The sequence below is a fragment of the Caretta caretta genome, chromosome 6, assembly GCF_965140235.1.
Source record: "Caretta caretta isolate rCarCar2 chromosome 6, rCarCar1.hap1, whole genome shotgun sequence".
NCBI classification, from domain to species: domain Eukaryota; kingdom Metazoa; phylum Chordata; order Testudines; family Cheloniidae; genus Caretta; species Caretta caretta.
Genome location: NC_134211.1, coordinates 17,741,894 through 17,759,091, shown reverse-complemented (window position 1 = coordinate 17,759,091; position 17,198 = coordinate 17,741,894). Strand labels below are relative to the sequence as shown.

Genomic DNA, 17,198 nt, shown 5'->3' with positions numbered 1-17,198 from the left:
ATTTCCATTGTGCAGACAAAAACCAAAAAGACCCAGGACAAGAGAGAGAGAAGCCATTTCCGAAATGAGATTAAGGCACTGAGAAAGGAGCTGAAGGAGCGAGAAGAAACTGCTATGACTGAAATCCTTACCCGGGCTAATGTTGTTCTTGCAACAAATACAGGTTAGACATACTGTTTCCTCTTTTGCCTTTAGAAATGTTAGGTCAAATTAGTTATGATTACAAATAAGGTTGTTTCAACAGAGCTTCATAGCTTCATCAGAGGCTCAAGTAGCTAAGAGTGATTCTGTAATAGTAAAAGCAATACGCAAAATACTTCTGTCTGGTCATCTACTTTGCTGTTAAAATTACTTAGGGTATATCTATACTGCAGTCAAAGGTATGATTGTGTGTAGACATGCCCACACTAGCTTTAATCCAACTGGTGCAAGTACCAATAGCAGTAAAGCATGGGCTAGCCACCCGAGGAAGTATCCAAAGGTCTCGTGTGGGCTTGTACCAACCCATGCTGAAGCCCATGCCTCTCTGACTTCACTGCTATTGTTATTTGCACTAGCTAGAGCAGTGATACTCAGACTGAGGCTCCAGAAGCCACAAGGCTCAGGCACTAAAAAGAGCTGCAGGATAGTAAAACACTATGTGATTTAATTATTAACCAATCAGTATGCTTTTACTATGTTATTAACCAATTGTAGAATATTTGATCAGTCGTTTGTTGTGAAAATAATATATATATATATGTATGTAAAAATAGTATATGAAACAATGAATTCACACTACTCTGGCTCTTATGGGTAATGTTGATTGCAGCGTTCCCTCTAATTTTTTACGTCCATGTGCAGAATGAATTTTCCTTTGTGGACCAATATGGAGGTGATGTGTGGCAGGGGTGGGGCCGAGGGGTTGGGAGTGTGGGAGGGAGCTCAGGGCTGGGGCAGAGGATTGGGGTGCGGGGCAGTGAGGGCTCTGGCTGGGGATGCGGGTTCTGGGGTGGGGGTGTGGGAATGGGCTCAGGGCTGGGGCAGAGGGTTGGGGTGCAGGGGGTGAGGACTACAGCTGTGGATGAAGGTTCTGGGGTGGGGCTGGGGATGAGGGGTTCAGGGTGCGGGAGGGGGCTCAGGGCTGGGGCAAAGGGTTGGAGTGTGGGGGTTGAAGGCTCTGGCTGGGGGTGTGGGCTGTGGGGTGGGGCGATGGATGAGGGGTTTGGGGTACAGGCTGCGGCCGGGAGAGAGGACTTCTCTCCTCTTTGTCCTGTTGAGGTTACAGGGACAAACCATCCCGATGAGTCGAAAGAATAGTAAATATGGCAGGCGACCAGCTTGGCTTAATGGTGAAATCTTAGCGGATCTTAAACATAAAAAAGAAGCTTACAAGAAGTGGAAGGTTGGACATATGACCAGGGAAGAGTATAAAAATATTGCTCGGGCATGTAGGAATGTTATCAGGAGGACCAAATCGCACCTGGAGCTGCAGCTAGCCAGAGATGTCAAGAGTAACAAGAAGGGTTTCTTCAGGTATGTTGGCAACAAGAAGAAAGCCAAGGAATGTGTGGGCCCCTTACTGAATGAGGGAGGCAAACTAGTGACAGAGGATGTGGAAAAAGCTAATGTACTCAATGCTTTTTTTGCCTCTGTTTTCACTAACAAGGTCAGCTCCCAGACTGCTACGCTGGGCATCACAAAATGGGGAAGAGATGGCCAGCCCTCTGTGGAGATAGAGGTGGTTAGGGACTATTTAGAAAAGCTGGACGTGCACAAGTCCATGGGGCCGGACGAGTTGCATCCGAGAGTGCTGAAGGAATTGGCGGCTGTGATTGCAGAGCCATTGGCCATTATCTTTGAAAACTCGTGGCGAACCGGGGAAGTCCCGGATGACTGGAAAAAGGCTAATGTAGTGCCAATCTTTAAAAAAGGGAAGAAGGAGGATCCTGGGAACTACAGGCCAGTCAGCCTCACTTCAGTCCCTGGAAAAATCTTGGAGCAGGTCCTCAAAGAATCAATCCTGAAGCACTTGCATGAGAGGAAAGTGATCAGGAACAGCCAGCATGGATTCACCAAGGGAAGGTCATGCCTGACTAATCTAATCGCCTTTTATGATGAGATTACTGGTTCTGTGGATGAAGGGAAAGCAGTGGATGTATTGTTTCTTGACTTTAGCAAAGCTTTTGACACGGTCTCCCACAGTATTCTTGTCAGCAAGTTAAGGAAGTATGGGCTGGATGAATGCACTACAAGGTGGGTAGAAAGCTGGCTAGATTGTCGGGCTCAACGGGTAGTGCTCAATGGCTCCATGTCTAGTTGGCAGCCGGTATCAAGTGGAGTACCCCAAGGGTCGGTCCTGGGGCCGGTTTTGTTCAATATCTTCATAAACGATCTGGAGGATGGTGTGGATTGCACTCTTAGCAAATTTGCGGATGATACTAAACTGGGAGGAGTGGTAGATACACTGGAGGGGAGGGATAGGATACAGAAAGACCTAGACAAATTGGAGGATTGGGCCAAAAGAAATCTGATGAGGTTCAATAAGGATAAGTGCAGGGTCCTGCACTTAGGACGGAAGAACCCAATGCACAGCTACAGACTAGGGACCGAATGGCTAGGCAGCAGTTCTGCGGAAAAGGACCTAGGAGTGACAGTGGACGAGAAGCTGGATATGAGTCAGCAGTGTGCCCTTGTTGCCAAGAAGGCCAATGGCATTTTGGGATGTATAAGTAGGGGCATAGCGAGCAGATCGAGGGACGTGATCGTTCCCCTCTATTCGACATTGGTGAGGCCTCATCTGGAGTACTGTGTCCAGTTTTGGGCCCCACACTTCAAGAAGGATGTGGATAAATTGGAGAGAGTCCAGCGAAGGGCAACAAAAATGATTAGGGGACTGGAACACATGAGTTATGAGGAGAGGCTGAGGGAGCTGGGATTGTTTAGCCTGCAGAAGAGAAGAATGAGGGGGGATTTGATAGCTGCTTTCAACTACCTGAAAGGGGGTTCCAAAGAGGATGGCTCTAGACTGTTCTCAATGGTAGCAGATGACAGAACGAGGAGTAATGGTCTCAAGTTGCAGTGGGGGAAGTTTAGATTGGATATTAGGAAAAACTTTTTCACTAAGAGGGTGGTGAAACACTGGAATGCGTTACCTAGGGAGGTGGTAGAATCTCCTTCCTTAGAGGTTTTTAAGGTCAGGCTTGACAAAGCCCTGGCTGGGATGATTTAACTGGGAATTGGTCCTGCTTTTGAGCAGGGGGTTGGACTAGATGACCTTCTGGGGTCCCTTCCAACCCTGATATTCTATGATTCTATGATTCTCCCAGCCCTCTCTTGCTGCAGCAGCTTGGGGCCGGGGTGAGAGGAGCCTCTCCCCAGCCACGGCAGCTCCAGCTGGGCTAGGCTGGGCCAGGCTGGGAGAGGGGCACCTCTCCCTGCCTGCATGGCCTTTGCTAGCCTGCTGCATGGCTGCGCAGCTTAGAGGGAAGTTGGGTTGATTGCTAATTTGGCTCCGGAACCACTGAGTTCTGAGTATTACTGAGCTAGAGTAAAGCTCGCTTGTATGTCTACATGTAGTGCAACCATACCTTTGATTGCAGAGTCACCATACGCTTAGATCGGGGGGGGCAAACTACAGCCCGAAGCCAGCCTGCAAGCTCCCGCTGGGGAGCAGGGTCAGGGGCCGCACCATGCAGCTCCCGGAAGCCACAGCGTGACCGTGCTCCGGCTCCTACGCACTCCAGTGGCCTCCTCTGGCACTCCAATGGGAGCTGCAGGGGTGGTGCCTGCAGATGGGGCAGCATACAGAGCCGCTTGGCGGCACCTCTATGTAGGAGCCAGAGAAGGGACATGCCACTGCTTCCGGGAGCTGCTTGAGGTAAGCGCCACTCGGAGCCTGCACCCCCCCAGCCTCTTTCCATGCCCCAACCCCCTGCCTAGCCCTGATCCCCCTCCCACTCTCCAAACTCCTTGATCCCAGCCTGGAGCACCATCCTGCACCCCAAACCTCTCATCCCCAGCCCCACCCCAGAGCCCACACCCCCAACCAGAGCCCTCATCCCCTCCCACACCCCAGTCCCAATTTTGTGAGCATTCATGGCCTGCCATACAATTTCTGTTCCCTGATGTGGCCCTCGGGCCAAAAAATTTGCCCACCCCTGACTTAAATAGCCAAACTATATGTAATTTAATATCACTCCATGTGGTGGGACTGTATGGTCTGTAATGTCCATGTGTACCCGGGATGGATAGGAGTCTTAGAACTCCTTTTCTCTGCCTTTTCAATTTTAATCTATTTCATTGGTTCTCAGCCTTTTCCCCTATGGAGACCCTCCCTTCTGTCCATTACCTGCTTACCCTGAGCAATATAAGAATGACAGGGTGGTTGCGATTCCCTAGCATCTGTTGGGATTGTGACCCAGAGGTGGAGAATCCCGATGTAATTTCTTTGTGTTATCTTCCTTTGTGTTCTATTTAATGTTGATAAAACAAACTAGCACTGAACCTTCCTACACACACACACTTCGACTATATTTATTATTTAGCACATAAGCTCTTTGGGGCAGGGACTGTCCCTTACTACCTGTTTGTACAGGGCCTAGCACAGTGGAGGCATGATCTCATTTGGGGTCTCGGTGCTACAGTAATACATAGAATAAATAATAATGTATGGCCACTGTGATCACAGCTTTATATAACAAAGTAGTTAACGCTGCCATGTAAAGATAATAAACTATTCTGTGAAAAGTAACATTTGCGGATGTTTCAAGACCTAGTTGCAAACATGAATACCTCCATCGTTTTAAAAAAAAATGTTTATAAACAACCAAAACCATGTGAAGTGGCCTAACTCGTTTTATGGACCAACTGCTTGTAAAATGTACTGTTTATATAGCATTGTAAGCGCACAGGGCACTTGACAGAGCTATAAAAGACAAAGGTGCCCTGCTCTGCGAGGCTTAGCATGGACTGGAATGAGCTCGGTAACAGTGATAGGTCAGAGGCAGAAACAGAGAGAGACGGTATTGAAAGCTGAGGTGAGCAAATAGTGGTGCAGGGCTGGGAAAATTCTCACGTAATTATTTTGTTAAATACAAATCTGTTTTCACTTCTATGTGTGACCCTTTTGTGTTCACTTTCCACAAACATTCCAACTTCAGTAATATGAATACTCCTGAAAAGTGAATTTTCAACTTGAATAGTCACCAAAAGTGACTTTCAGACTGCTTTTGCTTGTAAAATGTGCACTTCACATGGTGGTTAAACAGCCAACGCAGTATGAACTATGAATTCTATTTTCAATGAGTGACACTTGTTGTTTGAAATTTTTTCACTGTCCTAGTCAGGTCCATAGGTCACATGTTTCTGATTCCTGATGGGATGTTTTATGTAACTGACCAACAGAGTGAGAAATCGGAATGGAATATTCATTTGTACTTGACACAATGTATGCAGCGTTTGTTTAGTCACCCAATTAGGGAACAGAAACAATACCATGTGACTCAGGGAAGTAACATAGGTACTGATCCTGCCAACCACTTATGTATATGCTTATTTTTAAGCACGTAAGCAGTTCCATTGACATCAACGGGACTACTCACATAAAAGTTAAGCACATACTTAAGTGCTTTGCCGGATCAGGGCCCAAGGCATCAAGAAATGCAACCTGCAATTATTTGGTCGATAACTATTTGAAGAAAAGTATGAATAATTTCAAATAACAAATATATTGAAGAGTTTCACAGGATGGCCATGGACAATTCACGAATAGGAAAATGCCCTATGAAATCCTTGAAATAAATTATTTGTAAGGAAGTGGTCCCTCAGTTCTAGTTGTAACTGTGTGAAAGAAGTGGGGCTTGACCTCTGTCTTTCAATGATAGTGGTACTCTCACTCTGCCATCTCAGCTGGGGTTCTCCCTGCAAACTCATGGACCCCTGCTGGCTTGCTAGCTAGTTTTGAAGTCTAAATAACTCGGCTTTGTCAAAAGTCCTTTACAAAACAAGTCAATAAATTACATCAAAAAAAAAAAAAAAACCAAAAAACCAACGACCCAATGCAGCCTTGATTTTACAAAGCTGGGATAGTCACAGCATGCGTAAAACTGGAGGTTCAGATAATTCTGGTTTCCCCAGTTATAGAAAGCCTGCTGGCTTACTCAGAACCATCCAGTTAGCAGGATTTATTCACACAAGCCAGACCTCTCTGCATCTCTCTGCTGCTAAGCTCAGCAGGAGGAGAGCTTAATTACTGCAACCCTGGGAGACATACCTGACCTTTAGTTAAGTGGAGATCAATACATTAGAGTCACGCTGTATAGCTAGAATGGTATAGCCCCTCTCTACCCACGCAATTGTAGTCTTTCGTTACACATATCTTTTTTGGAGGGGGCTTGGAGCGTGGCAATATATCACATGCCAGGTGCAAATTATACATCCCATGTAACTATAGTGGGTAAGTATATTCTGAAAAAGTTTTGCCTAATAAAAAGAGATTGCACTTAGGCTGACAAACTGTAGCTTGTGTCAGGTGTGTCCAATCTAATCCAAAACTATACACAGACTGTGGTTTATAAAAGAAGAACTAAATCATCTCTAACCTGAGCTGCATTCCTCAGCCCTAGTACAAGATGTTTTAGAAATCAATCTTTCCCTTGATGAATTTGCTCTGAATAATAAACATACAACAGGTTCCTACATTTTATCTCTCTTCCTCACCCCCTTTTCACCCACTTTCATGAATTATTTCACCAACATTTTCAGTGCCTCTCAAATCTAGAGCTCTGCGCAATAGAAATGTAAATTTAATTTAATATTTCGATTGCGGTTATGTCTAGAGACTCTGATTTTAAGGGTTGGAGCCCTGTTGTGCTAGACACTTTAACACTTAATGAAAAGACAGTCCCTGCCCCAAATAATTTTATCTGCTCTGTTACACCTTAGAACATTCGTGGTGTGTTTGTGCAACATTGTTGATAGAATTGGTTTTCCTATCTATGCTACAATATATTCTTGAGAAGACAGGTAGGTTAGACAAAGCCTGTTCAGTTTAAGGTCAGAAATTCTTTCCCATAGTACATCATTAAAGGCAACTCTCAAATCTATTTCCCTTCTAGCTTTGGTTGTTTGATGAAGAGGGCAGAAGAAAAGTGAGTGCTTTTGCTCTGCTTTGGTGAGATAGTGGAGCATATCGTTCTGTGGTTTTAATTATCTGGTTTTATTGTTGTTTTTAAGATGCTCAAGAGGGCATGGGTGTGAATGCCAAAGCAAAAACTGTAGTTGCAGCCAGAAACTGGCAAATAGCAAGTCCCTTTTTTTTTCCCCCCCAAATGGACTGCAGATTTGAAATTGTGAATTTCTGCAGAGAACCAGCATCTTTGTTACCTGCCTTTAACAGCAATTAATTTGTAAGGGATTTTTTTTAAGAGGTTTGTTTGTGCTCCTATTCTCTCCTTCCAAGATGTGTTAATTCTCTTTTGATTTCTCCGTTGATTAGGTGCTTCCTCTGATGGTCCACTGAAGTTACTTCCTGAAAATCACTTTGATCTGGTGGTGATAGATGAATGTGCTCAGGCACTAGAAGCAAGCTGCTGGATACCTCTGCTGAAGGCCAGAAAGTGTATCCTGGCTGGGGATCACAAACAGCTGCCTCCCACAATCATTTCTGACAAGTAAGCAGCATTTCACAGCTTTAGGATCTCCCATTAATTATTCTGGCAGACATTGATAAACGTCCCAAAGATTCATGGTGGACAGCACTTCATTAGAACAAGCTGTTAGGTGTGTATATTACACTGGCTGAATTTAATACACATTCATAGTTCCCTTACAGCAACTTTAACTATGGTCCTTTGTTAAAGATTAATGTGTATACATTGCAGCACGCTCTTTCGTTACATGATGAGACAACACCATGTAATTTTACATGCTGGTGACCAAATAATGTAATACAAGGGCATTATGCCTTTTGTATTATCCTAGATGCACGTATATGGAGCTTCTTGTGGTGATGTGTGAATACTATAGAGCCAAGTAATAAAGGACTTGTAAGATGGCGGCAGGATCTGTGACCTTGCTTAGGGATGCAGTGCTCTTCTGTTGAATTAACCTCTTGGAAGGCGTTTGAACGGTGCATTAAGCTGCTGAGTACATTCTGTTGATTCATTGTGGCAGGTGCAGTTTGGTAATTCCACCAAGATGTAGTCCTGGCTCTCTGGTCAGAACTAGGGGCCATGACATGGAGATCCTGCAGGAAACTAGAAACAGCCAGGCTTGTAAGGAAAAGTTTATGTGAGGATTATTGTTTGAGTTACAAGTAAATGCAAATCCTAGGAATCAGATAAATTTGACTTCATGTGATATGTATAGACTTCATTTGGAGCTGGGTGGAACATATGTTCAGAGGACCCCATTTTAATGCATGTGGTATATGCAAAGGGGAAGATGGTTGCTTTGGCAGCTTTTACGTTGAATTTCCAGACATTTATGTGACGATAATGTGTCCGTTCATTGCATATACCTGGGATTTAATATAATACATACAAGCATTTGAGATCTTGAAAGCAAAAGAAAGAATGAAGAGCAAATCAGTCTGATATAGGAACAAGAAAGAGATCATGGACGAAAGAGGAGGATCTCTGTAGAGTGTCGTTACAAATTAGCTAACTGAAATGTGGAGCTGGCATAGCGAGCAATAGAGGAAGAACTAGAGGCCTTTTAGGGGAAAGAGAACCACCGACAGCAGCTAGATACATTTTAGTGGAAGGTGTGGTTAGGAGAATGAAAGGAACGGAAAATGGATGTGGCTTTCTTGGGTTTATAATGATGGCATGCCCCATATTTCACGTGCATCAAGTCCCCAGGTAAGCAAAACACTCATGTTTAAAGTTATGCACCTTTAACTTAAGTCTGTTTCTATTCAGCAAAGCACTCAAGCACATGCCTCACTGTTAGCATATGAATAGTCCCATTGTGCTTAAAATTAAGCATCTGCTTAAGTGATTGAGGGAATGGGGCCTTAATCAGCAGTTGAATGGGATTGATCTAAAGCCCTATATAGTCAATTGGAGTCTTTCAGTTGACTTCTGTGGGTGTTGGATTAGGGACAGGTACTAATAAGAGAAATCATGGGAATACACTGTGAAATGAGTTGATGCTGTCCAGACCCCCATCGGGCTCCATCAGAGGATCAAACTTTTCCTTTCCACTGTCTGTAATGGATACTTGCCTGCATCTTTCTATCAATCAAAGTTTAGGTTCTGAAGGATTTAATTTATTGCTTGGCTTTTTTAGTTGGGTTGAATATTTGTTATGAATTACTGCTGGTTTATTGAAAATTAGGTCTAATTTGTGGATCTCTTCCCTGAGAGCCATAAATCACTAGCATAAATTGTCCTTTTAATATCCTTTCCCAATATTGATTTCCTGCATATTGCTTCCTACATTGTGCATTGTTATGTTTGCTGATCTTAACAAGTGAACCTTAATTTGGTTTTATGCAAGCAATAGCTATGAGTCTTTTCACTATATATTGCCAGCTAGATGGATGAATGGCCTACCATATACCGAAACATTTGCGAGGGAGCTAATTTTGTATCTAGAAATATGTACACTTTTAATATTAATTATTTGTATTAGAGTATCACCTAGAGAACCCATCTAAAATCAGGGCCCCGGTACTAGGTTCTGTACATATACCTAGTAATAGTGTCTGACTCATAGAGCTTACACTCTAAATAGACAAAGAAGACTAGAAGATGGGAGAGAGGAATTAGTATCCCTATTTTACAGATGGGAACTGAGAGGTTAAGTACCAGATTTTCAAAAGTATTTAAGTACCTAAGGATGGAGACAGGTGCTTAGTGGGGTTTACAAAAGCACCAAAGTCGGTTAGGCGCCTAACTCCCTCTGCCATTAATTTATGCGATAGCAAATTTGTGTTTCAATTTATAATGAATTAAATGTTCATGGTGGTTACTTTCAATGCTGCTAACTGGTAGGTATGTTTGAATTTTACAAAACTACTGTAGGTAAAGAGCAAAAGATCGAAAATGAAGGCTTCTAGGGAATCGTGCTTAAATAAAGTTAAACAAGTGCATAAATGTTTGCCTACCATTGTATTTTTATTAAAATCTTATTAGTGGCATAAATCTTTGTCACTTCCAAACAACAGTGTTAACAAAGAAAGTTATTTAGATTTTTGATACATTTTAACAAAGCTATTGTGAATGTCTTGATACAAACAGGCGCCAACGTTTTCAAAAATAGGAACCTAGCATTGGGTTTCTCAGTTCACATTTCGGCACTGAAGGTTGGATTTTCAAAAGCAGCTAGGAGTACAAGTCCCACAGATTTCACACCCTGAAGAAGGGGCATAGCTTGGTTGAAGCATTTCAGCTATTGTGACTTGTGGAACTTTTAGTGTATTGGAAAGAGGAGTTGGTTACAAATATAGTACAGGCTCTTTGCTTCTCGGTTTTGTGTTGTGGTATTCTCACCGTTAATGAGGACCTGGATTTGTCTAATATACATGAGCATTTTCAGTGTGAGACGTCTTAGCAGGAAAAAAAATCCCTATGTAAAATCTGAAATTCTGCTAACAGTTGGGAAACAAATTAAAGAAACAAGTACAAAAAAACCCCAAAACACTTCAGAAATTTAAGTCTATAAAATGGTAAGAAAATAGAGAACGAACAACATATAAATAAAAAGTCTGATTTAAATGAACAATTCATTTAATTTTTGAAAATAATCATAATGTAAATAAAAGATTTGATTTAATTTTTTTTTTATAAATCATGATTTTTATTGACCCTGTCAAAGGGTTTGCTTGGCCTATCTCTCCATACTGCTGATTAGAGTATCTGGCTTTGTGTGATGGATTTAGGCACTCTCTTATTAGTTCATGCGTTCTTTTTCCTTATTAAATTCTGTCATTGTGGTTCCACGCTTATTTATTTAAAATATTAATGCAATCGTATGCCTACTAAGAGGAAGCAATGCACACAGCTGCAATTATAAAATGACAATACGTACAGCATGTGCTTTAAGAACAATTACATTGCAGAGGAGATCCGCAGCTGGTGTAAATCGCCATGGCTCCAAGCGAGTTATGACAGTTTACACCTGCTGAGGATCTGTCCCTGTAATTTCAAAAAGTGTCTTGAGTCACTGCACCTTTTTAAAAACATGAAAGGTCTAGGCACTTGTTGCATCACATCCTGAGTAAGGGAGCTAATTCCATAACATGGCAGCCAAAAGAAGCAAAATACATATCTATAACCTGACTTAAATTTCAGAATAGCAAAAACCTCCTATTATAGACGTCCAGAGGATAGAACAACTCAAAGCAGGCTGCTAAGAGATCATTATAAATAAGGTTAAAGCAACACATCATCTTGGAGCAATAGGTTCTGATTTGAACATAAATCTTGAGAGGCTGTTATGCAGCACATCCAAATCTCAGACAAACTAGCAGATCTCCCAGCACTAGCCTTGTAGTCAGCTATTGGCAAAAGAAGTTAGTGAGTAACTGGGAAGCCTGGCTGGAACCTTGGAATTCTAGTCTCAGCTTTTGCTGTTGTCTTGCTTTTGTGAGCTTGTTGGCCAAGCAGTTCCATGCCTCTGTGCCTCAGTTTCCCCCTATGTAAAATGAGGATAAGGATGCTTAAGTACATTAGAGAAGTATTAGAAGGATTAATTGTTTAGGGCCAGATAATGAGCTCCTCACTCCCAGCCATGAGCAGTTACATGACTTCATAGTCCCACTGACTTCAGTGGTACTGCTTGTGTGAGCAACTGCTTACAAGTGAGAGGACGGGTTTGCAATCTGGGCCTTCCAGTTTTCTGTCAAATATTGAGTGCTGCATAAGTGCTATGCATTAGTGTTAAAACCTGTCTGAAAAAACTTCAACGCGTTTAAATATCTTGGTTTTAGTTGTATGAAGCACTTTTTATGGACATCAGAATTCAGATCAGACTACGAAGCATCCTGAATAGTGGAGGTTGTTTTACTGGACAGAGCTGCATCTTTAGGAAATTTTCAAACACCGTCACTTGTTTAAATAATTTGGGCCAAATTATCAACATACAGAGAAGACATTAGCAAGCACATTGCGCTCTGAATGAATTGGTCAGATCCTCAGCTGGTGTAAGTTGCTATAGCGCCTTTGACTTCAGTGGAACTATGCTGATTTACACCAGCTGAAAATCTTGAAAACTACTGACATCTTTCAAGGCGTGCAACTGTAACAAGATACTTAGCCAGCTTGGGGTGTTTACAGGTGCTTCAGCTTCACATTTCACCCTGCACCCATGGCATGCGGGTACCGTGCTGTATATAACTGCACTATTTCTAATGCACTCATTTCAGTTCCAACACAGCAGGCAGAACCAAGATTAGAACTCAAGTCTCCAGGCGGTCAGCCCAGTGCCCTAGCCACTCGGCAACACTGCCTCACCCAATGGATGAGTGGTCCTCCAAAGTTTTCATATTGCAGCTCACCAAAGGTGAGGATCCTCTCATAGACCCACCCTCCTACTCCCTGTCTCACACCTTCCCTAGGGCTGGGTTACACGAAAAAGTAATAAGGCTATTTGACAGTGACAAGATAAAGCTGAACTGCCTTTTGTGTGATGAGTGCATTAGTTTGGGCGTATTCCCCAAATTCTGTATCTGTGCTGTTCACTTTGCTCCCACCTGTCCCTTAGACCTTGAGTCTCTCAGCTGCCCCTCTCTGATCCCTGAGCTCCAGTAATACTGACTTCCTCTGTCTCATGACTGCCGGTGCCAAGAGCCTTCTCTAGCTCTGGTTATCTGACAGGAGACGTCTTTCTACTTCATCGAGACTCCAGCTATTTGCAAATGCTCTTGGAAATTTGCTCCCTTGCCTGGATGTCTTTAATGTGTCTCTCCCTCTGCTTTGAGTTTTTGTTTAACTTTGCAATGAATCCCTCATAATTTTCACCATTTTCCCCTTCCTGGCCCTGTGTTTACATGTTATGATGTTTAATTTTCCCCCACTCCCTCAGTTGCGCTATTTTGCTAATTAGTTGTTGCAAAGTCTCCAAGTGCCAAGCTGTTGACTTTTATTTTAAGGGAGTTTTGTAGCATCTTCATGCATTTTTTTAAAGCTCTTACAGTACAAATAATTGGACTCTGCAAGAATAAGAAAGGGAAGGGATGGGTGGAAGCCAAATATCTGGTTTTCAACCTTAATGGCATCCTCGTAAACAGCTCTGCAGTAAAATCTGTTGTTATAACAGCTTCTTGTGGACCGATATCCAAGTCTTCTGAATTAGAAGCTTTAGCACTATTTGGATGCTGTGGTACCCAGTGTCCCTCTTTAGGTTTAATAGATTTAAAATAAAACAGAACAGAGAGAATGTGTCTCTAAATCAATATTGTTAACAGATTTACATCTCTCAAGTTACCAGTAAATTATGCTCCAAGGAGTTTACTGTATTAAAACCATTGTTCAAGGCATCTTCAGTACTCTGTAGATCAGTAACCCCCGAGCTTTTCAGACAGGATACCAACTGTGAGCTTGAGCTGGCACCCAGGAGTACAGCTACTGAGGCAAGGAGTCCCATTGACTTCAGCCCACTTGGAGGATCAGATTTACAAAGGGAAAGAACTAATTATTTTGTCTAGTGGGTGCTTCGAAAAATAAATCAGATGTTTTAAATAGCTTCTTTTCATCAGGCTTCAAAATGATATAATTGTGCTCCAAATGTATTAGCTGTTGCATTTAACTAGGAGGGTTATCAATCCAGTCTCTGTCAGCTAATCCAATATAGCTACTGGACTCTACTCACGTCTTTATCCTTTACAAACAAATGCTGACAAAGGGGTTTGGGTTTTTTTTTAATCTGTAACGGAAAAGATTTAGAAGGCATTTAAAAGAAATATTCAGCATTACACAATTATATCTCCAGTAAAAACAGACAACACTAATTTAGTATTTTTGTTACCACAAGATTTCTTTGCATCACTTCCACATCTCATTTTAGCAAATTGAAATGGTGTCTAGCAGCCTGTGGATTCAACTGCTTTGCAAACAATGCCAAGATTTGAGCGGAATGCTGATTCTCAAGATGGTGGAATGGTGGACTTTGCCTTGACCGGAGTGGCCCATTAGTTGTAGCCACGGGAAGAACATTACAGCAGTACAGAACCTTGCACAGTGGGGTTACCAGTAGGATCAGATTTACAAAGTACAGGTTTTAATTGTCATATGTGAGCAGAAATGTAGGCTTAATAAAATATGTAAGCATCATGACCCACGGTATGCCTTGCGACACTGCCCCCTTTAGCAGTACAAATAAACCTCAGTACTGGGAGTGTTGATTGTATGGTGTTCATACCTAAGAGCTCCACAGAAGGACATCAGATTATATCAAAGACTGTTGTCATGATGTATGGAATCAGCCCTACTTAAGCAGGCAGCCTTTATTAAATGAAACCCTCTACAGCTGCAGACACAAACAAACAGGCTTCTACACAGCTTGTGTTCCAGCTGTGTCTCCATTGCTTATCAGGGACCATTTCCTCCCTGGAACACTATATAGCACACAGGGGCAATTGCCCGGGCAGACTATACAGTACATATTCTAGTGCTTTCTCCAGTTGAAATTTAAGGGCTAGGTTTTTGACTCTGGCTGCACAAAAGTGTGGGAGGTGAGACCCCTTTCTTATACTGTGGCATGGGCTACCTGGACCTTGGCTCTGGGTGCAAAGGAGCAAGTGGGTGGGAAATGGGTAGAGGGTTTCCTCTACCCCCCACAACATGCCAGAGAGTAGAGCTTAGTTGGTTTAGAGATAGGTAGTAATTTGCTGCAGCAGGGATAGCCCAGCAAATTACTATCCTGGGGGAGTATGGAGGGGGAATATGACTCTGAGTCACTGTTCCCTCCCTCTGCTACTTCTGGGTTTACACAACAGTGCACTGTCCCTGAAGGGTTATGTCCTTGAGGAACAATCTAGTCCTATGCGTCCGAAACACTGCGATTCCTACAACTTCCTATGAGACTATTTCCCAATTTTGGGCCTGCTCCAAAGCCCACTGAAGTCAATGTAAAAAGCATCCCATTGACCTTTTTGGACTTTGGATGCGTGCCATAATGCATCTCATTGTCAAGACGCTTCCTGGTATTCATCCTAAACATTTGCTTTTTCGTTTCATACCAGTCCATTACTCCTCATTATGCTCTTCAAATATTTGCAGATAATTATCATATCCCTTCCTGCTGGTGTTGCTCAGATAAACTTAGCCATATTTAGCTCTTCTAATCATTTGTCATAAATCAATCTGCATCTTTCTGCCACAGAGCTGCCTTGAAATCATCATAGTGTTGCAGCAGCAGTCTTCCTGCTCAGGTATATGATGTATTTGCATGTGGCATCCAAACAAATTTACTTCCATTTAATCACTGAATACCAAATATTGGGCCTTAACTTTCTGTGGCTAGCCACTACAGATCCCAACAATAAGCTGCACCACGTGTTTTATTGCAGTTGTACAGCTTATTCCTGCAGTGATTTAAAAGGAAAATGACTGTGGGGGAGGGAATCATTACAGTACAGTAAATAGCATGCCTATCTTCATAGCCGTTTCAGAAATCTCTTAATGATACCGCACAACATAAAACAAAATGCCAAATGCATGAAACCGATGATACCGTGAGAGATCTAATCCTGTTGCATGGATATTGCTGTCGATGTGCAAAGAATGCCAAAGCATTTTACAGACATATGTGAGTTAAGCCATCTTTGTGTATGCAAGTGCTGTTACGAGATGGGGAAGCTAAGGCCCAGAGAGGTTAAGTGACAAGCTCAGGCTTGCACAGTGAGAGTCAAGTGCTGAACCAGGAATCAAACCCAGATCTCTTGACTCCCTGTGCTGTGTCTTAGTGACAAGACCATCTGTACAAAAATAGCCAGAGAATGAAAATGTATTGGCTAAAAGCTTTTAATGGTACTTGGTTTTACAGATAATAGTACAAGATTGAAGAGAGGAAGTCATAGCTCCATCCTTTCATGAGTCCCAAAGTAGTGTCATTTTTTAAAATATAAATTTAATTCAATAACCTTATTTAATCCTGGAAGTACTAACGATCCCTTTTATGGCCAGCCCAGAATATGGCTGGGCAGCTGGGGGTGGAGTCACACTCTTGGGTAGGCCACGGCAGCCCTCCTTGGCTATGAAAGATACTAATCGTTCATTTAAAGAACTTCTTTCTTTGTGCTAGCTGACGAGGGCTTGCCTGCAAAAGAGCAGCAGCAGGCAGCGGTGGCCTCTTTGGAGTGGAGAATGGACCATTCTCATTGGCCTCTGCCATTCACAAAATGCCGTCGTCCAGCAGAACAGGACACCTGAGGATTGTACAGGTTATATCCCATCACCCTCTTCTGGGATGGGCTAGAGTACACATTGGGCAGTGCCTGAAAAATCACCCGGCAAGTCAGGTCAGGAAATGAAGGATAATTTAAACAACTGACCTGGCAGGGGACAGTTGAATAGGCCCAGACTGTAAGCATCAGGGCTTCACAGCTGAAATTTGGCTCAATAGTCTTCCTCCTCCAAACAGTATAATTGGCTCTTCAGTTACAGGAATAGTATAAGCAGTTGGGGCCTTACTTCTGTGTCTTAACCTCACGATGGCACCTCCAACAGCTAAGGACTGGATCCGCAGAAGCTCCTTTTCCCCCTCATCAGTGTTTCTTGCAACGGAGCAATATCACCAATATTACTCTCTGATCTTGTTAGTTATCCCTGCTTTTGTGCCCTCCCCATTCAATTGCTGTGATGCCCTCTCCGTGGGGCACCTTTGGAGGCAAATCAAAAGCTGCCCTGACAGTGCTTGCCGTGCACGTGTGCTCCAAAGACTTCCCTGGCTCCTGATTGGCTTCTAAGTGCAATTCAAGGCATGGATAGTCTGAAAAATCAACTTAAAAATGAAGGGATGATAAAAAGAGACATTTAACAGAATGAGGAAAATAAAAGTAAGTAAAAATGCCTGGGGGTGGGTGGGGTGGACACGGTTTTTATGTACCTCTCAAAAACTGGACCTAACAGTGTGTGTGCCTGTCATCCTCTAGGCCACTTGGCTTGCATGTTGTATCACTTTCCTCCCCAAATAGTGTTCTAACAGCAGGACGGCATTACTTTTCTAAACAACCTTCCAACCAATCTGTTCTGGATAGTGACTGGATTATT

The 17,198-nt window shown here is 42.9% G+C and overlaps 1 protein-coding gene across 2 annotated transcripts in view; it reads left to right on the top strand.

Moving 5' to 3' along the window:
• The window catches only part of IGHMBP2 (immunoglobulin mu DNA binding protein 2), an 88,958-nt gene that overhangs the window by 36,963 nt on the left and 34,797 nt on the right, over positions 1-17,198 (top strand). For both annotated transcript variants that reach the window (XR_007357004.2, XM_048852216.2), the window contains exons 7-8: positions 16-163; positions 7,478-7,652. Coding sequence is in view for 1 of the 2 variants with exons in the window: in XM_048852216.2 (XP_048708173.2) it covers positions 16-163; positions 7,478-7,652 (323 nt within the window). In the remaining variant the exon portion in view is untranslated. The remainder of the gene's footprint in view (positions 1-15; positions 164-7,477; positions 7,653-17,198) is intronic.